Raw genomic sequence first — 24,905 nt, forward strand, 5'->3', positions numbered from 1 at the left:
TACTTCAGAGTTCTGAAATCAGAGCTACCAGCCTCCACTGCCTCTCTCCCTCTCTCTCTCTCCCCACAGCAGGCTACCAGGGCAGAGGAAGATCACTCTTGCAAGATGTCTGAACTTGCAGAAAGCATTTGAAGTTAGACTGAGGGCCACATGGGCCCTAGGTCTGCAGGTGACGCACCCCTGGTGTATAGGATTGCAACCTTCATCTGGATCCAGTGCACTGAGTTTTATTATAATTGTGTGATTTATTGCTTGTTAGCTGTGATGTGCTGTGGGGATGGTATTGCAGGGTAAAAGTCCATCTAAACAGAAGGGCAAAGAGAAACAGAGGACAATATTTTAAAAATAATTTTAATGGTATGATTTAATTAATATTTTGTTTTTAAATCTGAATTTTAATTTTAGCCACCTGGAGTGCCTGTGTGTGTGTGTGCGCGCGCGTGCGCACTCATACACACACAGGTGGGATATTAAATAAATAAGGTGCAATCCTTTGCATGTTTTCTTAGACAGAAAAAAAGACTTAACAACTCTCAGCATTCCCCAGCCAGCCATGATGGCTGGGGAATGCATAGGATTGCACCCTAAATAAATGGAATGGAATGGAATGGAATGGAATGCAGAAGGGAAATTCTCTCATCCTTAGATAAGTGTCTTCATCTTATCTAGACCTACGTGAAGTCATAGTAACCGTCTCCTATCCAATCGTTCCACGTTAGTATCAAGTCACATAATGGTTTTCCTACACTGCTTCACTGTCCATATTCACTGTCCACAGTTCCATTCTTAGCCTGATGAGTGGCAAGAAATATGTAACCTAACCTTCCCCCAATATGTAACCTAACCTTCCCCCAATATGTAACCTAACCCTTCCTTCCTAAGATGGTTGAAGTTGGGCTAGAATACATGAACATTTGTTCTGTATTTGTTCCTGCAGTCCAAATGTACAGGATTGGCCACCTTTCCTAGTCTCACCCTATGTTTCTAGGAACAACAGAATTACAAACAAAATCAAAAGCTACCCTTGGGGGGGGTGGGGGTGGGAAATGGAACCTTTGACCCGAAACACATCAGGGGCATTTTAAAGGGTGCATCACTAGAGTTATCATAAGGAAGACCTGGTCTTTTCCTGTTTCTTATCTGCATTACAGCTGTGTTTGTCCAAAATGATTCGTCATCTCCCCGTTTCCTTGCCAGATGCTCACCCTGGATTATCCACCTTCATTTCTGCCATTGAATCGATGTCTGGAAGAGACACCAGGAAGCCCATCCTGCCCCGCTAGATACATGCACTCAGTGGAGGCCAGTGGCTCTGATGTCAATGTGGCAGTGAATCCACTCCAGTCAGAATCAGTCAGAACTTTAAAGGAGCTATCCAAGGTGTTGAACCCCTTTTGGAGCCAAGGTTCAGTACTTTGGATAACTCCTTTAGAGTTCTGAATGTTTCTGACTGAAACCTGGAGTGGATTCACCGCCACACTGACATCGGAGACGTCAGTGCTTCCACTGCATGCACATTCCCACCCCACCCCAAACACCTACTTGCCTAACCTGCTCTTGGAGCCAGATTCTCATTTTATCAACGTACCAGCTAGTGATGCATGCCCCATTCAAATCTCTGATTTGTCTGCTGAAAATATTCACAAATTGTCAAACATGTGCTCGCGTTCATCTCATCCCCGATTCCCAGTTCAATTTGTGCAAAGTGCCTACTTTGTGCAGATCCCTTAGTAGGCTGCATCAGCCCCACTTTTGCCTATAGTGGAAATATGCGCAACTTAAGAGATTTGCACAAATCTCCCATTCAATCACTGCTTGATTTGTGCAAGTTTCCCGTTCATGCAGAATGAGTAGCGATCACAAGCGCAAATGGGAATCAGGCACGAGACAAGAGGCAAGGCAATGTTTGGAGGATCGTGGTGATCTGGCACATTGCTTGTTCACCCATCCCTAGTGGCAGCATTGCTGCTCACTTGTGACTTGAATCCCATGGTGCTCCAGTAATGTCTGAAGAAAGAAATACAGGTACGTGATGTAGGGTCAAGTGGGAAGAACCACACTAGCATCAGAGACTTTGGCATGGTCATTTCTATACAATAGGGATACATTCTTCTCCCTGTCTCATAATACCAGAACCTGGGGTCATCCCATAAAGCTGATTGGTTGGAGATTCCGGACAAATACAAGGAAGGACTTCTTCACACAGTGCATGGTTAAACTAAGGAATTTGCTAGCACAATATGTAGTGATGGCCACCAATTTGGAATGCTTTCAAAGGGGGTTAGACAAATTCCTGGAGGAGAAGGCTATCAGTGGCTACTAGTCCTGATACCTGTGATATCAGAGGCAGTGTGCCTATGTACACTAGTTGCTGGGGAACATGGGCAGGAGGGTGCTCTTGCACTCATGTTCTGCTTATGGGTTTCCCATGGGTAGCTGGTTGGCCACTGTGTGAACAGAATGCTGGACTAGATGGACCCTGGGTCTGATCCAGCAGGGCTCTTATGTTTTTAATCCCACCTTCCTGTCTTCTTTCTGCGTTTGTATATTACAGGAGACGGAGAGCTGTGGAGACTTGGTGGTGGCAGAGCTCTGGTAGCTTTAGAACTGAGCGTTGAAGGCCTTGAATTATGGAGATTACATACCACATCCTTAAGCAAGCTCCCCACTACTGCTGCAGGGTTAAGGTGGCCCTTACCCCTGTCTTACTTCACAGAAGACAGTCCTCTATTCCAAGGGCCAAGAGAGGACAGTCCTGTATTTTTGAAGGCATCCTCTATTTGAGGGGTTGTCCAGTCCAAGTCAGGTTAAAGATAAAGAACCCTAAGAAGGGAGAGCCCAGAAGTCTTGATGTTGCCCATCCAGAGTTCATACCTGGAGCTAACACAGATCTCCTAGTTCTAATCTTCCCAACTTTAGTGAAATAATATTTCTATTTAAATTATAGTCATTGTTTCTAAATGTCCATGTATACATACCAATTAGCACAAGAAACGTGTAGGCAAATTGGTGCCCTCTTTTGTCCTGTTTTATGGCGATGCGTTCAATAGCGTAGTGGCAAGTTCAGAAGTGCAGGGTCCCTTCGTGACAGCCACAGCCGCGCCCCCTCACAGCCACGCCCCCTTCTCGGATTATACAACCTTGTAAGATATATGTACAGCCTTCAACTGGGACCCAAAAACAGTGCAGCTGAGAGTAAGGCAGTGGCATTTCAATTAGACGTCTGAGAAAAAATGCAGGGGGAGTTAAAAAAAATTTCACTCACTCACTCAAACACAAACATTTTAGGTTTTCAAAATACAATCCTCTATGGAAGCTTCAGCCTCTCAACTCAGCCCTCATGGACAGATCCCTTCTCATTTAAACAGCCCCCTTGCACACTCCCTTAGCACCCCAACATTGCCCATTAGTCTTCCCTAAGCTACTTTGTTATATCTCCACACTCCCACTGCAACAGAAACATAATCATAGAATCAGAATAGTAGGGTTGGAAGGGGCCTACAAGGCCATCGAGTCCAACCCCCTGCTCAATGCAGGAATCCAAGTCAGCGCATCCCCGACAGATGGCTGTCCAGCCTCATCTTGAACGCCACCAGTGTGGGAGAGCCCACCGCCTCCCTAGGTAATTGGTTCCATAGTTGTATCGCTCTAACAGTCAGGACGTTTTTCCTGATGTTCAGCCGGAATCTGGCTTCCTGTAACTTGAGCCCATTATTCCGTGTATCCACCCACTCAGCTGGATTGAACTACACACACACACACACACACACACACACACGGGTAGAGGTAAATTTGGAAATGCAGGACAGTCTCCAAGGGCAGTCCAAAAATTTCAGGCAGCTGTGTCGATCCATATCAACAAACCAGTTCTAGGAGTTTGCATCCCCACCAGGAGCACGTCTTTGGTAAAGCAAAGAGGTCTGAATTGCCCATTCCAGACCAAGCCATCCCAAAGACTTTGCATTCCAACATGGAACAATATATTGTTGCTTGGAAAATTCATTCCCCCCACAGCTACAGTGAGGACCGCAGCTAAGCTCAGAGGGAAAAGGGAATTCTGAGGGTGGCGGCAGATGACATCAGAGTCCCTGCTCATGAAAAAGTGCCAGGGCTGCATCCCTGTGAGCCCTGCCTCCGCTACACCACTGGGTGTGTTTCGTCTTTGTTTTGACAATGCAAAAGCGCGGTGGAGGCTGGTGGTTCCAAAGTCAGTGGGGCGGTGAGTCCGGTCCGGGTTTCAGTCAGAGCTCTAAAGGAGCTATCCAAGATGCTTCCACAGCTTGGATAGCTCCTTTAGAATTCTGACTGGTTCTGACCGAAACCCAGAGCAGATTCACCTCCCCACCGACATCGGAGCCACCAGCCTCCACTGCAGAAGCAGCTGGCCTATGCAAGGTAAGCCTCTGTGGTCGGCATGGCTGGGCACTCTTGGAGCTCCGTGTCCCAGTACGAGGTCCACTGTCAGCTCCTGGAGCCTCTTCACCCTGATGCAGCTCCTCTTTCTTCTTGCTGCCTGTTAGCCTGACTTCTCCAAGCCAATGAGCAGTGAAAGGAGCAAGGAGAAGGAGCAGAAAGGTCCTCATGTCCTGTCCTCTCCCTCTCGGAAGTGGCGCCTCTTGGTTCCAGAAGGTGAGCAGTGGTGAAATGGAGCCAGGGCTCACAGGGACACAATGCTGGGCCTTTGTTTTTTTATTAGCAGGGATGCTGCTGCCATGTGCCACCCCAGACCCCAAATTTCCCTGTTCCCTCTCAGCTTAGCAGCAGTCCTCCCAGCAGCTGGGGTAAAATGGATTTTCCCAGCAGCAATATCTTGTTGTGAGCTTTCCCTGTTGAAATGCAAAGTATTTGGGTGTAGCTTGGTCTGGAATGGGCAAATAAGACCCATTAGCTTTACCAAGGACCTGCTCCTAGCAGATGAAAACTCCCAGAACTGTTTTTAAAAAAGGATCAACACAGCTGCCTGCAATTTTAAACTCTCCTTGCGGGATGGCTACGTAGATGATCATGATGAGTGCCTGCACTTCAAAATGTTGCCACTGCATCACGGACCAAGACCCTACCACCCCCACCATGGTGTTTCTCCAGGTCCTTCCAAGGTGAAGCCTTGAGCATTGCTCCTGAAAGAGCCAAGAGCAGGAATGGATTCTTTGAACTGTCCTGGAAAACAGCAAAAGACTTTGTGCTGCAATATTTGAACTAGAAACAGGGTTTATAAAAAGAAAATCACAGATAATTCTATGGACCACTTAGCAGACTTCCTTTGCTGAAAGTAAAATAAAGCACCAGGGTTTCTCGTCGAGTTTGTTTTATATTTTTCCAAGTCAAACTTTTATAAGAGCCCTCAATGTATTTTCAGCAAAAATTTGAAGCTTTCCTTTCTGAATGGATCTTGGAATGAAGATTTACAGAAACCAATTCTGCACCTCCACCCAACCCTTTCCTGAAGAGTTCCCTCTTTGACATTCCTAATTAAGATGCTGAACGGCCAAAAAGGAAAAAGGGAGGGGGGAAGCTTCAGTTTGGGAGCAAACTGGGGAGTTGCCATGAATATATTCCCCACAACCATTCTTGCCAGGAAATTAAGACCAGGGGAATGCTTTTCAGATTCTCACCCTCCTCTCCCCATCACTAAGGATGGAAGATAGTAATCCTGAGGGCATCATGGAGGATGCAAAATATGGGTCAGGCTACTGACACAGTTGCTGCTGTTGCTGCTTGCAGCAGCAGAAAGAGTGGGAACCTTAGAAAGAAGAAAGAAGCTGCACTAACGCCACTGCTAATGGTGACCCCCCCCCCCGCCTCCTACCACTTAGAAACTGTTGAAGTATTTCTCCTCCCACTGGAGAAAGTCAGCAAAATGGTGCCCCCAATTAGGGATGCATGAGAATTTAGTTAATGTTCGTAAATCATGCGAACATGCCATGATCGCAACCCCGAACACGAACGCAAGCAGGAGGTTCTCTGAAAATGCTTGCAAATTCCCAGACTCACATTCATGATAAAAAAAAAAAGAGAGAGGAAAAATTGTAGGACTTTTTACAGTCTTAACATGCATAAGTTTGTGGCTTTAGAAGCCAAACAGCACAATGTAAGGGAAGGGATAGTGCAGAGACAACCCCATGCATTTCAAGGGTGACGCTAAACTCTCTACCCTTGTATCAGACTGGAAGCAAGGGAGGGAGAAGAAATAGAAGGGAAGATTGTGGGGAGAATTTTTTTGTGGGGAGCAATTCAGCCAAGAAGCCATGGGGCAAAGCACAAGAACGTTCCCACACAGTTGCTAGCACAAAAGAGCAATTGTGCTAAAGGGATAGAGAGAAGGCATGGCTCATACAGAGAGATTGCGAACACAAGTGGCATTTTTTCGAGTTGGGTTTTTGGTCCATTTGCTTCAGGGTGGAGGGGCGACATGTGGTTTCGCTGGATTCTCTTGTGCCCAGGTTGGACAAACTTGGCACAAGAAAGTGACACAGTTCAGAGGGACTGCTCTCTTTTAGCACTCGGCCGTCCCCCTCTTCCCTGGTCTCTCCTAACACATTGTTCCAGCTGTGTCCTCCACCTGCAGCATGGCGGCACTGATCGGATTAAATATCATGAGTCTCACGCACAAAGAGACCTATGGTACATCTGCTAGTTCTGGGACTGTTCTCAGGTAGTGCAGAGTGGGCTGGGATGTGACAGTGGGGAATTAATAGCTCAGATTTTTGGCTGAGCCAAAAATACTGCTGTCCCCGTCCCCACACACACTTTTGCCATTCCATTCATATTAAAAGTTATGATGAACTACAGAATTTGGATTTGTTTAAAATAAAAACAAGACGGAGGATTCTCTCTCTCATAATGCTGGAACTCAGACTCATCCAATCAAATGGATAGGCAGGATATATAGCTGACTTCTGGAACTCTCTGGCGCAAGATGGCCACCAGCTTAGATATCTTGAAAAGGAGAATAGACACATTCACAGACGACGAGGAGGATTCTATCAATGGCTACTAGTTAGGATGACTGTGTGCAGCCCCAGGTTCAGAGACAGGACACCTCTGGGTACCAATGGCTGGGGAGAAGGGATGTGCAAATCAGCAAAACCCGAGCTTGGCGATGTTCTCCGCATTCCATCTCAAAGCTTGTTTTAACTCAAGTCCGTATCAGATTGCAAGCTTCCTTTTTTCTTTTTGCATGAAAATTTGTGCATATTTTCGTGCTTATTTTTCTGAATGTACGCATCCATTGTATGCATCATTGAAATGTATGCATTCTTCCCCCATTGATTAAAGCGTGTTTTTGTGTATTTTCCCCAAAGCGCACATTTTTTCATGCATATCTTTCAAACATGCTTCGGCTTCGGCCGAATAGCCGAAGAGAGCTTCGGCTATTGGGCGGTATAGAAATAAATAAATAAATAAATAAATAAATGTGCACATGCTGTTGAATGCATTTTGGGGGGTCCACAAATCACCATTGCAAGCTCAGAAATGTACAGAGTTCAACCACAGATTGTGTCTGAGTCTGTGTTCAGACCAGAAGATGCAAACTGGGTAAACCCTGATCAAAAACTAACTGAAACAAATTTCTTATACATCCCTACTGGGGAGCAAAAATGTCCTGCATTAAGGCTTCCCAGGGGCATTTGATGGGCCGCTGTGGGAAACAGGGTGGTGGACTCGATGGTCTTGTAGGCCCCTTCCAACCCTACTATTCTATGATAATCTAGCAGGGCTCTTCTTATGTTCTCCTTAGCCATGATAGGTCCTTAGAACCTACAGCTTTGGCGGCAGTGTACCTCGGAATACCAGCTGATGGGTGACAAGCATAGGAAAAGAGCTACTGACTTGGTGTCCTGGGTGGGCTTCCTGGAGGCTGGCCATCAATGAGTCTTTAGTCTGATCCAGCAGGGCTCTTCTTATATGTTCTTATGTCTAAATGCATCAGTTCCACTTTGGAAACAAGGCCAGTTAATTCAGAACTCCAAAATCCAAGGAGAAATTTGGACCATGGGGAATTTTGGAAGCATCCCTACCCTCAATTCGTTGTTATGCATTTGTTACCGACCCTACCTAAGTACCCATGCACTGCGGACGGTATGCAGTGAGACAACATCACCACCAAACAAGCAAGTTATGCTACAGTGAAGGCCCACGCTTGAGAACTTGAGCTAGTGTGCTCCTAAAAGAAGTGTATCCATTCTTCAACATGCCCCTAGAACAGGTTGGCTTCAGGCAAGGGTCCATTGCACAGAGTCTTGGAGACACAGCAGAGATTTAGACTCAAGCTTTCCCCATCCTATGTATTAACAGTGGACTCAATTCTCCAAGTGTGGATGTTTATGCAGCCAAGTGCCACCACCCTTGCAGAAGAGGGTGGTATCAGCAGGTTGGGGGAACCCCTGAGGTCCAAAAAAAAAAAAAAGAAGAAACCCAGAACAGCCCAGTGAGGACTTAGCATGCTGACTGATGGTTGGATAGGAATGTGAGACACTGGGAATTCTATTCCATTTAAGCCCAGCAGGATTTCACAGTTTTCCATTCTGATAAGTGGCGGCAGACTATAGCGGATTCTTTTTTCCGATTACAGAAACATTTGTATTTTTTGTGCATATTAAATAGACACATTTTTCGCTTTCCGTGATTTGCGCAAATTTGATTCTGTTGCCCCCACCCCCATTTTTCAGGTCTGATGATTTGTGCAAATGGAATCTTCCCCCCCCCCAGGTCTTTAAGTTTGTGCAAATGGGGTAGTTATTTTTTTTATTTTTTTTAATTCGCCTGTCCGCTGTGTAACCCTGGAGAGGCATATTCCCCTTGTACATATCCTTGTCGGTTTTATCTTCTCCGCATACTACTTTGTTTAGCCCACCAGAGCCCTATTCCGGACTTGTCAAAGAACTTGTCAATTTCATCCTCCATTTCAGCGCTTCCCAAGCGAACCCCTCCCTCTCCCCTGCATCAGATCGCTAAGGGATTTAAAGATCTGAGTCAGAGAACATGGTCACTCTCAGATATACAGAGCAGTGCTGTGAATCTCTAACGTATGCAATTTGAAAGGATGAAATGGAGGGAAGAGCAAAGGAGGGGGGGAGCCAAAAGCAGCAGCCAGTAACTACTCCCCACTCCCCGTTCTTCTCTCCATTTCATCACATTGTGAGGGTTTGAGTCGACACCAGCAGAAGGAAATCTGCCAAGGCCAAACTGGTAAAATCCGTCAAGATTTCACTCCAAAATGGAATTCTCCCACATCCCTACTCTTTCAGGTGGGAGTAATGCAAAATCAGGGAGGAGCAGGAATAGAGTATCTTGGAAAAGGGCATGGCTGGCTGGAATCTTGAATAGTAATGCTCCACACACCAACATTTCATTTCAGGTCCTGCTCATAATAACTAATGTGACAGCCAAGAGTTCTGAGGAGAAAGCTCTTGCATATGGGAAGGAGAGATGGATATTATGAATGCCTGAGCCCAGAAACTCAGCATGAGGCAGCAATGCCCCTTCATGAAACCCTTTGCCAGGTTTCAGAGCGACAGCTTTGGTGCTGGCCTGTGCAAAGGAAGGCTGCTGCTTGGGTTGTTTTTCCTTTTTTCTTTTCAGAGAATTTTGTTTTAAACCCCTAAAGAACTCTTGTCGAGTTTCTTTGGTCATTTTCCAAAAGTAAATAGGATTTAAAACCTCATTTGCACGTTAAAAAAAAAATTAGTTGAAGGAAACCTGGCTATACTCACCCTTCAAGCAAAATCTGGTGCTAGACACACTTTCAACATTAAAATTCCAGCAGATGACTAAACAGAGGGCATGTGCAGAGCACTGACTTGTGGTGATGAAGGGGGGAGAATATCATCATAAATAACAAGGGTGTAATAAACACACGGGTAGAATGAAGTGATTCTAGCAAGTCTAGGAATAGGGTTATACAAAATGTTTCAACATGGAGTGCTCCTGTTCAGGGAGCCAGCCAGCCAGCCGTGAACTCTGCTAAGATACTCCATTCCATTCCCCCTCCATTCTGATTTTGGGTTCCCCACCCACCTACAGACACTCAGCATTCTATAGCTACTGTACCCCTTCAGGTTGTGCTTTCTGTCAATGCCTTGCCATGTAGCCTGGGTTACAAGGTTCTGCAATGGATCAGATCTTGTGCAGGGGGCAGGTTTCTCGGGAAGCAAGATGGGAAGAGATCAGCACCACTGAAAGCTCTGAGCAGTGCTGGGACTGGAAGCCAGACAGAGTTGTCTGCATGTTGCTCCAACAAAGAGCAGAGCAAGACTGAGACTTAAATATGAGTTTAGTTGAGTTTAGGCTAGTTGGCCCCACCTTCATACTGACTGAGGCTTTGTCTCTTAAAGGGGTCTGGCCTGTTTTAACATTCTCAGGCTGTGACAATGTGGGAGTGGCAGTGACATGCTACTTTCCTTATGGCCCGAGTTCTCAGAGTCTGAGGTTGGTAATGTAACCTCCTCTGTATGCAAGGGAGTTGGCCCCTGGGGCCTTTTTGGAGAATTGGGTCCTGAGTATGGTGGAAGCCTCATGATGTCTTTCCATGGCTGAGTCCTCTCCCTGAACCATTAACTCTGGAGTCACTTCTTCAGAGGGAGAGGGGTTGGGATCCTCTGAGGATGAGGGTTTGGGGTCCTGGTCCATGGCAGCTACTGAGCATGCCCAGTCCTCATTGGGCACTTTTAGGGTCTTCCCCTCCCTCACCTCCTTAGTTTTTTTCTCTGTAAAGAGTTTTTTGTAATTCTGCAAACCTTGGAATTCCTTCACACCTGTGGATACCTCCCTCTTGTGTGTGGATGGTGCACTTTTGCCTACATAAGGATCAGCACTTGGAGAATGAGGTCACTATTAGTATAGCGGATGAAAGGATTTCCTCCATGTTTGAATAGCAATGGCAGGGGATCACACCAAAAAATGGTGCACGCTAAGGCTTCATTTATCTTTAGAGTTTTAAAGCCCAATAACAAGGGTCAATCGGGATGCAGAGCTAATTAGCAGCTCTGGATGCATCAGAGGCAGTCCTGGGAGCAAACAGAAGTCACAAAGAGGGGTGGGGGCAGAATGGTGGAGCCATATAAGTTTCCTTTCAGCTTGGGTTTCTTGTGTATAAAAATACTAACATGTTCAGTATGTTTTGTAGTAGTAGTGGTTTCATTCTTTCAGAAGCCTGGCCTGATTTGCTCTTCTGCTTAGCTATCTCTTTATGAATCAGTAAAGTTCACCAAGCCCTTCATTTTCTGGTTTCAGTCTGCTTTATTCAGCCATTTCTGCTAACAGCCCATTCTGTGTTCCTTTGTTGTTCCCCTCATTCACTCTGCCCTGCATTCCACTGCTCCTGAGTTCTGATTTAAATAGGATAATTTCTTACATTAATTCCAGAACTGAACATGCATAGTTTCTTCAGTTAATTTGCCTATCCCTCCCCGCCCCCATATGCCACTAATGAGCATGTGCACATCGGTTAAACACTGTAAAATGAAATCTAGATGTGATCGTTTATACGACTGTATTGAATTCATTTTTGTGTGTCTTCTACTGAGGCACACAGACAAACATGTGCCCCAGTAAAACTCCACATGAAAGGACAACATGGTTGCAACTGACAAACTGAAGGAACTGAAAGCAGCAGCAAACTGCGCATGCGTGGCTTTCTGTCTAAAAACTGGAGAGAAAAACAATAGGTGGATTCCCAGTGCATCAGTCCCACTTTGTAAACAAACCCAGGTTGTCCAAGATCTAGGGAGAAACTCGTATGGAAGCATCTTTGGAAGCATCCCTAACATTACAGAGCGCTTTGGAAAAGCATCCCTGAAGTTGCATCCCTATCTTTGTTACATCTCTAAAGTCACAGAGCATATATGGAAGCATCCCTAAAGTTACAGAGAAATGCAGTTACGATGCTTGGGCAGTGTTCCCACCCTTGCGTTTCCAATATAGCAATTGCTTACCTGCTGGTTCTTCTGTGCTGGTGACCACAGAGGTCGGGTTGATGGCAGGAATCTCTGAAAAAGAAAAAGGTGAAGTTTCTTAGTTGGCTGGATCATGCCTGGGCGCTCTTCCTCCTCGCTTCTCTTCCCACTGCTGGCAGACAGAAAGACTGGAGCAATGTGCCCTACTGGTTTCCATGTCTTCTGCAACAGGTACGAGGAGATGCTTCACAGTCGGTGAGTTTCTATACTTCTCCTCTATTTGCTTGCCACCACAGCCTCTTCATCTGTGCATAAAAGTGAACATAGGCCACATAGAGGCTGAGCCCCCTGCTTTCCAGGAATAACATTATGCCACGGGGGAGACCAAGCGGGCCCATCCACCAGCAAGGGAAGGAGCCATTGCAGGGAGCTCGCTTCCCCCTCCCGGCCAGAAAGAAAACTCAGCTCCAACTGCTTGGGGCTGCAGAAGGGAGGGGGAAGAACACTCTGGCTGGCCCAGTCCATCGGCCAAAGGACCAAGAGCCACCAATTGCCATTCCAGCAAGAACGCCAGCCAGGGAAGATCGCTCTGGCCCAAAGGGCATTTAAATGCCCGCTTATAGCTCACCATCTTGTTATGGCCTTGAAGAACTGATCTCTGTCCTCTTCCTTTTCCTTCCACCCCCCCTCCCCTTGTGTGTCTTCCTGTTGTTGTGTTTTAATTATTATTTGTAAGCCTGATGGCACAGCTTCTCTCTTTTTAATTGACGCCTAAATAATTGTCTGAAAAGTGGGAATAAAAATGCAGTGCATGCATGCATGCATACATATGCCATATATTACTTAGGGATGTACAAAAGTCACTTACCTTTTCGAAAGGTGACATTTGCAGTGGGGGGGAGGTGCTCCGAAATTCCCCCCAAAATTCTCTCCGGCTGGCTCCACTCCGTGGCAATTCTGTGGAGCCGCCGGCCGGGGCCACCCGCAGCCGGACATCCAGCCGCTGGGCAGCCTGCACAGGGACGCAAATGGCGGCTGCCGTAGCCACCACCATATGTGTCCCTGTATTTGGCCATAATAGGCTACATAAATATTTACGTAGCCTATCATGGCCAAAAAAAAGGGAACGCAAATGGCGGCTACAGCAGCCGCCATTTGCGTTCCCTTTTTTTTGGCCGTGATAGGCTACGTAAATATTTACGTAGCCTATTACAGCAAAAGAGTTGGGAACAAATGGTGGCCACTATGCCATTTGCACCCCTCTCTTTTGCCGTGGTAGGCTATGTAAATATTTACGTAGCCTATCACGGCCAAAAAAAAAGGGAATGCAAATGGTGGCCGCCGTAGCTGCTGCCATTTGCATTCCCTTTTTTTGCCGTGATAGGCTACGTCAATACTTACGCATCCTATCACAGCTCCCACAGGGACACAAATGGCATCCCTGCGTTAGCCGTGATAGGCTACGTAAGTCTTTACGTAGCCTATCACGGCTATAATGAAGAAGCGAATGGCGGCTGTGGCCACCATTCGCAAAGCAGCGCGAACGGCAGCAGGTAGGTGTCCCGTTTCACACACCTTTTGCAGGGCGGGGGGGCGGGGGGGCTTCGTTCCGTCACGGATTTCGGGTGGGGCCGAATGCACTGACATTTGGCCTCACCAAGATCCGTGGCGGAATTCTCTGACATCCCTAATATTACTCCATTTAGACCAGTATGGTATACTCTGACTGGCATTGCATCTCCAGGGTATCTCAATGTGCATTGAGAATTAGCATACGCAAATGTTATGCAAATTGCTGCCCTCCTTTTTGGCTAGGCCAGTCCTCTTGTTTTGGCGATTTGTACGTGGCCATGATTTATAAGTGGCCACCCTACCTTGACCTCCAGGCACTGCTCAGGAGGATCTATGCACATTCCACGGAGGCCTGATTTTTTAAGGCTTTGGGGAACAGTACAGTTCCTGAGGTATCTCCCAAGCCTTGGGGGTAAGTGGACCCATGCAAAGAACATTGCGGGGGGTGTTACAGTTTCGGGCCTGCTCGCCTCACAAATGTTGCTTTCTCTCAAATGCTTCATCTCAGCAACAAGCTGTGGGAAAGCGTCGCCCTCTAATCACAGCCTTCCAATATCCAAACTGCAAAAGCGCATCCTCAATACCCGAGAAGTCCAGCGCAGAGCAAGAAATGTAGCAGTGTTACTCACTGATGCAAGGAGCGACTGGCGAACGGCTCTGTTGGTAGCCTTTGGCGCAACGGTTGCAGGTTAGCCCTGTCACGCCGTCTTTGCAAGGGCATTGGCCAGTCGTCTGGTTGCAGGTTTTCCCAGCTGCACCAACGGGGTGGCAGTCGCATGCTAAGGACCAGGGGGAGGTGGGGAGGAGAGCAGAGAGAGAGGGGAGAAAAAGTTACAAGCTGGAAATTGCAAACACGCACAAACGCACTCACATTTCATTAAACGGCATGCTGGGAGATGCAGAGTTATGCGCGAACAAAACATCAATTCGAAACACATGTGAGCAAAAAAGCACTTCCAAATTTCCCAAGCTGGCTCAAACTGCTCGGGCACTGCAGGGCAGAGTTACATGTTACCTTGATGTGTGTATGGGGGGGGGGGAGAGCGTTTGCACGGGTAGAACTGGTGGATGGAGATGCTTAACCCTTCCTTTCCGCCAGTTGATTCTCTCACACATCCTCAGTCCCAGGGTCTCTTCTTTCAGGCAGGCTTAATTCCAGGAGCAGGAGGCTAGTGAGGGAAAAAATGGCTGGGGAAAGGGGTTCTGAGGTTCTAGATGGACCAACGGTCAGCAGTATTAGACAGCTTCATATACTCATGATAGAGGTGGAGCCATACCACCATAGTATATGGCTGTTTTTCGAGTCCAGGGGTTCTCAAACTTTTGACCCCTGGGGCCCACTTGAGAGAGCTGAAGAGGTCCGCCAGTCACAAAACAGTGATGGATCGGGGCGGCGTTTGGCATAATCAGCTGGGCACTGTTGATATCATTTTATATTGATGCCGAGTCACTCTTTGAAAATGGCTAAATGCTTTGCCAAAGCTATTTCCTTGCAGCAGGGAGTTCCATAATTCAGCTTTCCTCAAGTTAAGTACAGACACTGGTTCTGGAGGTATTATTACACAGCCTCTCCATTTCAGGAAGAATTTGCTGATCCTGAGGCTCTAAGTCTCGGTTTTCAACATGTTGCCTATGGGCACCAATGTGCCCACAGACACCTCCTGTCGCCCACCAGGCGCTTTGCCTCTCCTGATTTTAATTGCATTTCTTAAGATGATTTGAAATGGTTCTTTGTTTAACTGGGAGACTGCCATGTTGCAAAGCAAAGTCCTGCTTTTTATTTGGGTACAAAATCTTTATCTGAATTCAAAAGAGCGGTTTTGTATTTTGGAGCTCAGACTCCCACTTCTGCCTTGTGCTTAGATTCTTGGGCTAGTTACCTTTCTGTTAGTCTCACCAGTTTGCCTTCTGGGAAGTATTTTATGACTGGCTACACCCACTTTGGCAGCCATTTTATGAAGGAGCAACCTCCTCCATGCCCAGACATTTTGTGAGAGTGCCCATGACACTCAAAATTCCAAATGTGACCACCAACCCAAGAAATGTTAAGCGAGCCCTGCTCTAGGTAGAGAAAATAGGTAGAGTTTATTTTATAATGTTTTCCTCGTCCTCCCACATGTCTCTCAAAGTCTTCTTACCCTCTTATTCTTTCATAGTTAACGTATACCCTATCCTCAGCTGCCAGTTTCTTTCATCCCTCCCATCTGCTGCTTCTACATTCACTTCCTCCAATAATAGCTTCCCTCTCTTATCCCCTTCCTCTTTATTCCTAGTTCTTGAAATAATAATAATAATAATAATAATAATAATAATAATAATAATAATAATAATAAGCCTTCTCTCTCTAACCTGTGGCCATGTCACAGGGCAGTCAAGCAAAGAGGCACCCGACAGTCTGAAGCACTGAGACCCACCTGAAGGCTGGCTGAGAGCCACTGTTGCGTCCAGACCCATGATTTGAGAAACACTGTGTTAGAGTACAACTCAGATTGGCTGAGGATGATGGGAGGGCACCAGGTTGGGGGAGGCTGGCATAAGGCTTGGTTTTGGAGAAGAGAGTGTATCCAGGGAGGAACATTGAGGTCTTGCTGAAAACATAGAAGCTTGAGCTTGCATGCTAAGGGAGTGTAGTGGACCGAAGCTGTTGTCCTTTCTGAGACAGCCCTCCTACCTCTGTCCCATCAGCCCTGGGGTGGCAGATGCAGGGCTGGCCCTGCCATGAGGCAAAGTGAGGCAGCTGCCTCAGGCAGCAGATTTAAAAGGGCAGCAAATTGTTAGCTATTCAGTTTGTCAATGTTGTATTTTTACTGCTAGAGATGAAGAAAGGTGCCTGTGGGCACACGTTCTGCCTCATGTGTCCAAATGATGAGCTTGGCTTTGCATCCTATGCACCTTGATTTGGGTGGGTGAGGGGCACCATTTGCTGCTTCACCTCAGGCAGCAAAATGTCTTGGGCCAGCCCTGGGCAGATGACTTGATCTTCACCTTTTGGTTCAGCAGCCCCTGCAAAAGTTGGCCACAGCAAGTCATGGCAAAATTTCACTGAAAACAATGGAATGGCACTTGAGTAGTTCTTCCGGTCTTCTCAGGCTATTCCAGGTATCTTAAGGGGGGGGGGGGCGCTGTCACATTGCCAAAAAAGAGGAAGTGCAGCAACCAGGGGGAAAGACATCAAGAGGACAAAACAGTGCACAGAGTTGCATAAAATTTGCATGTGCTGAACTAAAACTATTTCAGTGAGATACTGGACCTGATAAAGATAGCTGATATAAATGCCCCATCATATGCCATTAAATGCCTGAGGGTAGAGGACAGCCTTAACCCAGTGCTGAAAAGATGAGAGTGTTGGTGCCAGGTAGGGCCTCAGTGGGGAGATGGTTCCATAATCAGGGGGCCACCACTGAGAAGGTCCTCCAGTGCCAATCCAGGTGCTAATTGTTGATGGAGAACTTCAAGGCCCTTGGTCTCTCCCAGGAGAAGACACACTTCAAACAGAGGGCTGTCCTTTGCAAAGTAAGACGCATGAGCCCCCTAACGGCTCTGCTGAAGTAATCTACTACTCTTGCAACAGCCAGCCCATAAGAAATCACATCCTTTTGTCCTTTTACCACTAAAAGATAAAAGGTGTGTGATTATGAACCAACGTTGGTTTTTCTGCCACTTTCAAAAAAACTTGACAAACAATTTCAGATCTTGCAGGAGGATTGCATACCATTGTTTTTCAGTTACGAAATTCACCACATCTGACACTGCCCTCTTTGAAAGCAGAAGAATGGATAATACATGGCAAACAGTAAACTAGTGAATAAGAAATAGGGTGGGGAAAGGCTAGTCCAGTGATTTGTTGCAAGAGAGCACAGCCACCCACTGAGCTGATGGGTGCGTAGGTGCATAAAAATGTGTTTGTGCAAACGAGGACATGTCATGGGCTGCAGTGGGACCCAATTTTGGGGGTAAGGCAATAGGTTTCTTTTGCACTACTCAGGAACAAGTTGCAGCCTCATTTATGCCAGCAGTGGCAGCACTTAATATAAAACTCTTGGCAAACCACTCATTTCATGGACTTTTGGGGTGTTTACATGGCCACAAATTACTGTTGTCACTAGACGTTTTCATTACTCCTTTGAGGGGAGGGTGCCACCGTGAGCAAAGGTGTTAAAACATCAGGCCCTCTGGCACCAGCACCCAACACCCTCGGGCAGTTGCAGGGACTTCAGTGCAAATTTCCCACAATTCCCCAGAGCAACATGACATCAGAGGCATTGTGGTGAATTGGTGGCCCCCACCCAGTGCTCGCTGAAATCATGCTGCTGCCTCTAGGTAAGCCCACAGAGGCCTGTGCGAAGGCACTTGGCCAAGGGGCCTCTTAAACCTGGACCCAGCTTTATTGAAAGGGGGTAAAGAAATAGCAACAAATGTACACAAACCTGATATCTTTATTTATTTGCTGTATTTATATCCCACCTCAACACCAAGGTGTTTACGGTGCTATGCACTGTTCCTTCCCCCTTGCAGTTTTTAGTTTCACAACAACCCTGTGAGGTAGGTTAGACTGAGAGTAAATGACTGGCCCAAAGTCACCAACTGAACTTAGGGCACAATCCTATGCATATTTAGACAGGAAAAAGGCCTACAACTCCCAGCATGCCCCCACCAGCAATGGCTGGCAGAGGCATGCTGGGAGTTGTAGGCCTTTTTTTCTGTCTAAACATGCATAGGATTGGGCTTTTATTGGCTGAACAGGGATCTGAGCCAGTCTTAGCCTGACACCATGGAACCATGGAAAGGAGTGGCACTGAACTTGAGCTGAAAGGACACTGACAAAGCAAAGTCAGGGGGCCCACATGAAAAAGTGGAAGAAGGAATGACTTGTTACATTATCATACCATCCACCTGCTCCTATTTAACAGGCATCCTTTCAGCTCCAAAGTGGTGGCCTGGGGGAGGCGAAATGTGAGTGAAACCCACTCCCCACTCAGCATTCCCACTGCCCCCACTGCCTATTCATGGTTCTAGTGGAGAATGTAGTCCCTACTGCTGCTTAGGGATGTACGGAATTTGTAAAATCCTTTCTGTCTGTGTTTCATGGATTGTCAGGTGCGTTTCGTTCCGTCATCTGTTCATCAACGGAATCAGGGGGTTTCCATTTTCCCAAATTTGCACCCCCAAAATGCACAAATCCCCCTGCAAATGTGCATTTTCATGCTTTAGCCTGTGGGGGAAAGGCACATTTTCAGCAGGTGTTTTTATTTTGTTTTACATATCTTTCTACAACTAAATCTGCATAAAATTCTGGAAAGTAAAAAAATGGTTTGCGAATCCATAGAATCTGTGTGACTCGGGAAAAGCCGGTCCGCTGCAATGTCTGTGGGTCAGATTCATAGAAATCTGAACTCATTTGATTCCGTTGCAGATTTCTCCAACATCCCTACTGTGGTGTTTTTTTTTTAAATCCACAATCATTAGAGTGGCTCTCAGTCTGATTGGGCTTCATGATGACATCATGTAACCGATGTGGAAGCCAAATAAGAATTAGGGTGATGCTTCCTGCCGTCAGGTATGCTGATGTGTGTGCACTAGCAGCAGGGGCGAAATATCTATTTTTGTTCTTTCAGTCTATACACAAACTGAAATTCAGTTTTCCTTCCAAATTTGCACTTTGTCATATTTTGGGATGGAGCTTTCCAATCTAAAACACACACACACAAATAGGGTGTGAACAATGGTTCTTTTAGTGAAAATAGCATTCACAAGTCCATGATGTTAGCAGAAATGCCTTGCAGATATGTGTATATTAGGCAAAACTGCACAAACAAAAATGTATGTATTAGGAGAAATGCACATTAAAATGCATATGGATGTTCATGTGAACGTTAAAAAAAAACCACATTAACAATGTGAGGATCAGACAAAGTGAACTGAAGAGTGGGAAACTGAGAGAAATCAAAATGGACAGATTCATCCATCCGTCCATCCCTCGTGCGTGCGTGCTTGTACACGCGCACATGCGCGCGCATGCACACACAGCACCAAGGAACATGATGTCCATCAGAATCACTGGTAAGTGGGACAAGCTGCTTGAGGCTCTTTGCAGAATCTCCAATATGCTCCTCCCCAAATTCTCAGGCTACAAACAGAATGGTTAATTGCATATGGTGTGTGTGTGTGTGTGTGGAGTTGCTAAGCCCTAATGCTTAGCAACCTGGTGCCATCCAGATGTTTTGGACTACAACTCCCAGCATTCCTGACCACTGGCCATGCTGGCTGGGGCTGATGGGAGTTGCAGTCCAAAACATCTGGGGGGCACCACTTTGGGGGAGGTTGCACTAATATATATGCAGGTTTGCATTTTCAATTCAGAATTGTAAATCGGAGAATTTTTTTTCATTTAGACCAAAAGCAAGTTTCTAATCCTCATGATTTCCCCCCAGATCTTTCAGTAGTTAAGGAGTGCTACATATCTTTCTTCACCACAGTGAAGAAAGCCTTTTCAGCCTTTCTCAGTGGCAAATAGTCCCTGCCCCTTTACCCACACCTAGTTATTGCCATCAGTTATGTACGTCTTTCAACTTTTCTTCCCCCATTGTGCGAAAAATCACCCAAATTCTCAAAACAACAACAAAAAAGAAACCCAGTCCAAAACCAACTCCAAAACTCTCCAAAACAAGCAGTCAAATGAAGACGCCTAGAAAGTGTCCAAACAGCATGGACTAGATTCAAATGCAGTCATCTTTAGAGCAGGCCCACTGAAATCAGTGGGACTTAAGGTAGTGTTGAGTCTTGAGCCCCACTGATTTCAATGAGCTTACTCTTAGTATGGCTTAATGTGGATGCAACCCCATATTTCCTCCCACACATACTTGTAGTCTGTGACTTTCTGGCTGCAGACAGCACCTGAGATTTCCTAGCATAGAATTCCATATACTTTCCTTTGTTGACAAGCACAAAACATGAGTGTTCATATTCCAGGAGGACACATCCAGATGACCGCTATGCTTTTCAATAATAATAGTAGTACTACTACTACTACTTTTTAAAAAACTTAGCGTGAAGTTTGGCCTTTCCACCCATGAGCTTCTTGAGTTAACCTCCCGGAGATCAGAGTGTTTGAACTGACGCACACAGCTGCTTTCTAACATTAAGCTCTAGACACCTAGAATCGGCCAATTTTCCTCCTGCCACCCCAGGGCTAATTCCATGCTGGGGTGTGTGTGTGTGTGGGGGGGGGGAGTGCTGGAGTGTGATGCTTTGGCTCATGTGGAAAATGGTAGAAGTTTCCATGCAACCTTCAGCTCCGAGCCGCTCATGAGCAAGAGACAGGCCAGAGTGGCAGGGAAAGTGTGTTAAGGCTCATTAAAGGTAACAAATTGCAACCTTGAGAAAGAGAGAGAGGGGGAGAGGGAGGGATGATGGGAGGAAAGGGGGAAGGAATAATAATAAAAAAAGAATGATGAAGGGTGGTTTCCATTGGGGAAGTTTTTAACTTTGGAAAAAAAAGTGTATTAAAGGACGCCTGGTTAACATCAGGGCGAAAGAGGGGGTAAATTTATTTACAATGCTTGGCTCATTTTTATTGTCAGAGAACCAAGAGTGAGGGTGGTTTCTCCGGGGTCGATTAAGCATACTTGACGGCCCTTAGCCCAAAGGACTCTGGGGGCCTGACTCCCTCCCGCTGGGAGGAACTGCATGTTAAAATACCATTAACATTAATTATATAACCGCATATGAATACGAGGCATAAATGCCGTTCAAGGACCGCATTTATTACCTTGCAGTTAGGATGAACATTTCTGCTCTAGCCCTGTCAATATAGCTGTAGCCTGCAAAGCCCAGGTACTATTCAACAGAGGTGGATGCACAAGAGGAGGATCCTGTTGGGTAGGGTGGCTGCTTATGCATCACCAAAACAGAGGACAAAAGAAGACACAGGCTTGTCTACTATGTGCAAAGGAGAATTTATATGTACAGATGCACGCTGGGAAATAATTACTAGAATACAAATAGGAATACCTAACATCTTATGATAGGGGGGAACCTAGGGTGGGCATGCATCCTCTTTTTCAGAGGACAGTCCTCTATTTGAAGGGCTGCCAGAGGAACGTCCTCTGTTTGAGGACAACCTCTGTTTGAAGAGCTGTCCTGTCCAATTCCAGTTTAAAGAAAAAGAATGGTAAGAACTGTTGCCCATCAACCATTAGCACACGGACAACAAGCAGGTACACGGGTCACCTCGTCACCATCTTCCATACTATGGTGAGATGTGCTGTGCTTCTATTTAAATTATAATAATTGCAAATTTGCGTCTATACATATAAATTAGCATATGTACATTTTCTGCAAATTGATGTCTTCTTTTTTGGTGATGCGTTTCCTCTTTTTCAGCAATTCAGAAGTGGCCACCTTAGGAAAGACTGTGACCAGGTGAGCCGTGTACCTGGTCTGTTTGCCATTCAGGCACTAGCCGTTGATGGGCAATTTGGGGGCCCCTGCACTGTCCTGGCTTATTATGGCTCTGGATCTTCAGACTGGACTTGCATTGGAAGCCCTTCGAACAGGATGCTTTCAAACTGAGGTCTGTCCAGCAACAGGCCTTCAAACAGAGGACTGTCTTTTACAAAGTAGAACACATGGCCACCCTACCATTGGGCCAGAAGTAGATGCACACACTCTAGCCACTGGGCCCTAATCTGGAGGGAGGATGAGCCGGGGATTTCTCTGAGCTCAGGGGATGAACAGAGGGGCAAAACGAACATAACTGTGATCAAAGCCGTGCGGCCACCATGAACTGGTGGAATGAGATGGTAGGAAGCTATGCTATGGTGGCACAATCGACTGCACCATGTCAGGCAGGAGATACCTTTCTTTTTAATGCTGTTCTATGTGAAAACTTTCCACAACGAGAAAACTAGGGATGCTATGTTAACTTTCTAGTTACACCAGGGGTGGGGAAACAGGCCCAGGGGCCAAATCCACCCCCCCCCCCGAGTTCCCGAGTTGGCCATGGCTCATTCCCCTGGCCCCACCCCTTTTCCCCCAACCACCAATCATTTTTGTGGTTTCCTGCCTCCCCGCCCGCCCCATTCTAAAAGGTTGAAATGCCTCCCCTAAGGCTTTGTTCGTGGGACTAGCAGCTTTAACGTACAATATGCAGGGTTGTGGGGGTTTTATATTTGGGGCCTGCCCCTTTTGTTTTCAGCCCTGCCCACTACTGGAATGCAGCCCCCAAGAGCTTCTGTGAAATTGAATTTGGTCCTTAGAGGTTCCCCACCCCTGACTTGCAGAAAGCTTTTCAGACAGGGGAGCATTGAAAAAAGTGTGATGATGCCCCCTGCCTGTGGCCTGAAGGGATGCAATCAGTGGAGGCTGGTGGCGCTGACCTCAGTGGGGCACTGCACCCACACTGGGTTTCAGTCAGAACCAGTCAGAACTCTAAAAGAGCTATCCAAGGTGCGAAGCTTCGTATCTTGTATTGTCTTCGTATTTCACATCTTGGATAGCTCCTTTAGAGTTCTGGCTGGCTCTGACTGAAACCTGGAGCAGATGCACTGCCCCACTGAAGTCAGAGTCACCAGCCTCCACTGGATGCAATCCATTCTACCACCTCAGAAGACTACATAGGAAGCTGCCTTATCCCAGGTCAGGGTATTTGTCCACCTAGTCCATTATTTTCTATTCTGTCCAGCATTGGCTCTCCCGGGTCTCCAGCAGACAGAGGTCTTTACCGTCACTTGCAACCTGATCCTTGTAACTTAAGATGGCAAGGATTGAACCCAGGGCCTTCTGCATAGACACCATGTGGTTTAAATACTGAGCTATGGTCTCTCTCTCTCTCTCTCTCTCTCCCCTCCCCTCCCCTCCCCTCATTCTGATTTCTGATGCATGTTAAGATGAGGCCTAAGAAGGTTTAAACTTACTCATAAGCCTAGTAATACACACAGAAAGCTGGTCCCTCCCACGAGCTCGCCTCAAGCCAGAAACACCACTTTGCGGTGTAGGAAGGAGCAGCTTGCCTCAAGCCGGGAACCAAAACGTCTTCATTATGCTGCACGAAATAGCTGTTTCCAGCTGTGCCCACGCTGCGCTGTCCTTCCCTGTACTTTGGATTCTTGTTACCCCCACGCATGTATTCTGAATTCCTTTGGATTAGGGTGCCCACTTGCCCCCCAAATAGAAAACGCATCGCCAGAAATGAGGACCAAAATGCCAATTTATATGTATCGATGCATAATGTATGGAAGCCAGATTCTGGCTGAACATCAGGAAGAAATTCCTGACTGTTAGAGCAATACGACAATGGAACCAATTACCTAGGGAGGTGGTGGGCTCTCCCACACTGGAGACATTCAAGACGAGACTGGACAGCCATCTGTCAGGGATGCTCTGACTTGGATTCCTGCACTGAGCAGGGGGTTGGACTCGATGGCCTTGTAGGCCCCTTCCACCCCCACTATTCTATGATTCTATGATGTCAATTTAGAAATAATTATTGTGAGTTGGATAGAAGTACAGTTCATCTCACCACAGTGTAGAAGACTGTGACCCAGTGACCTGTGTGGCTGCTCAGTCTGCTGTCTAGGCGCTGTTGATGGGCAACTTGAAGGCCCAGCTCTTTCTCCTGATGGTTCTTGATCTTTAAACTGGGCTTGGGCTGAAGAGCCCTTCATATAGAGAACATCTTCAAAATAGAGGACTGTCCTCTGTAAAAGAGGACACATGGCCACCCTACTTTGGAGTCAGTAAAACAGAAAACAGGTTCACCACCCTGGATCCTGGGCACTGTTACATTTGGCAATGGCATTTGGTAGATGAAAGGAGGGAGCGAAGAAGTTAAGCGTGATGAGTGTCCCATCAACCAGTCTTGGACTAGGGCCTGTTTCAAATAGGAGAGGGGGGGGAGCAAAGGGAAATATCATGGTTTCCATCAGTGTAACAGTCAAACATGATTCCAAAGCCAAACAAAAACACACACATACACACATCCCCCCAAAAGAGATGTTATCGTTTCCCTAATTTTCAGCAGATGGGATTTTGCCAGAGCACCATGTCCCAGTGCATCAGCCTTGCTCTAATGCAGCAAGAAGTGAGCGCACTGCGCCTAATGGGGACCAGATGCAACGGGCCTTATCAGATCTTGGCCAGGATTGGAAACGGACGTGTTTCCGATGAGGGTATTTGTGGGGCTCAGCTGTGATAACACATGGCAGCGGGTGGTGGAGTCCTGGGATGATGTTGAGCCATCCTTCAGCCACAACATGCTTTGATGCCAAGGAGGCTGTGTGTAACACTTCCCTTAGCAAGCTGGGCGGCTCTCTTCCTTGCAGAAATCTTGGTAGGGTGGCCATGGGTCCTACTTTACAGAGGATGGTCCTCTAAATTGGGGTGTTGAACCTGAGACCCGCAGCTCAGATCCGGCCCACCTGCATGCAAATGGAAGTCTGA

At 46.7% G+C, this 24,905-nt stretch overlaps 1 protein-coding gene across 2 annotated transcripts in view; it reads right to left on the reverse strand.

The window, feature by feature from the left end:
* NTN3 (netrin 3) overlaps positions 1 to 24,905 on the reverse strand; it is a 191,673-nt gene that overhangs the window by 40,344 nt on the left and 126,424 nt on the right. For both annotated transcript variants that reach the window (XM_084818726.1, XM_084818727.1), the window contains exons 4-5: positions 14,096 to 14,245; positions 11,934 to 11,987 (exon numbers count right to left, since the gene is read on the reverse strand). In XM_084818726.1, coding sequence (XP_084674852.1) covers positions 11,934 to 11,987; positions 14,096 to 14,245 — 204 coding nt within the window. The remainder of the gene's footprint in view (positions 1 to 11,933; positions 11,988 to 14,095; positions 14,246 to 24,905) is intronic.

This window comes from Heloderma suspectum, chromosome 12 (genome assembly GCF_057233095.1).
Source record: "Heloderma suspectum isolate Gila_16-S chromosome 12, 16-S_ref, whole genome shotgun sequence".
In the NCBI taxonomy this organism is placed as follows: Eukaryota; Metazoa; Chordata; class Lepidosauria; order Squamata; family Helodermatidae; genus Heloderma; species Heloderma suspectum.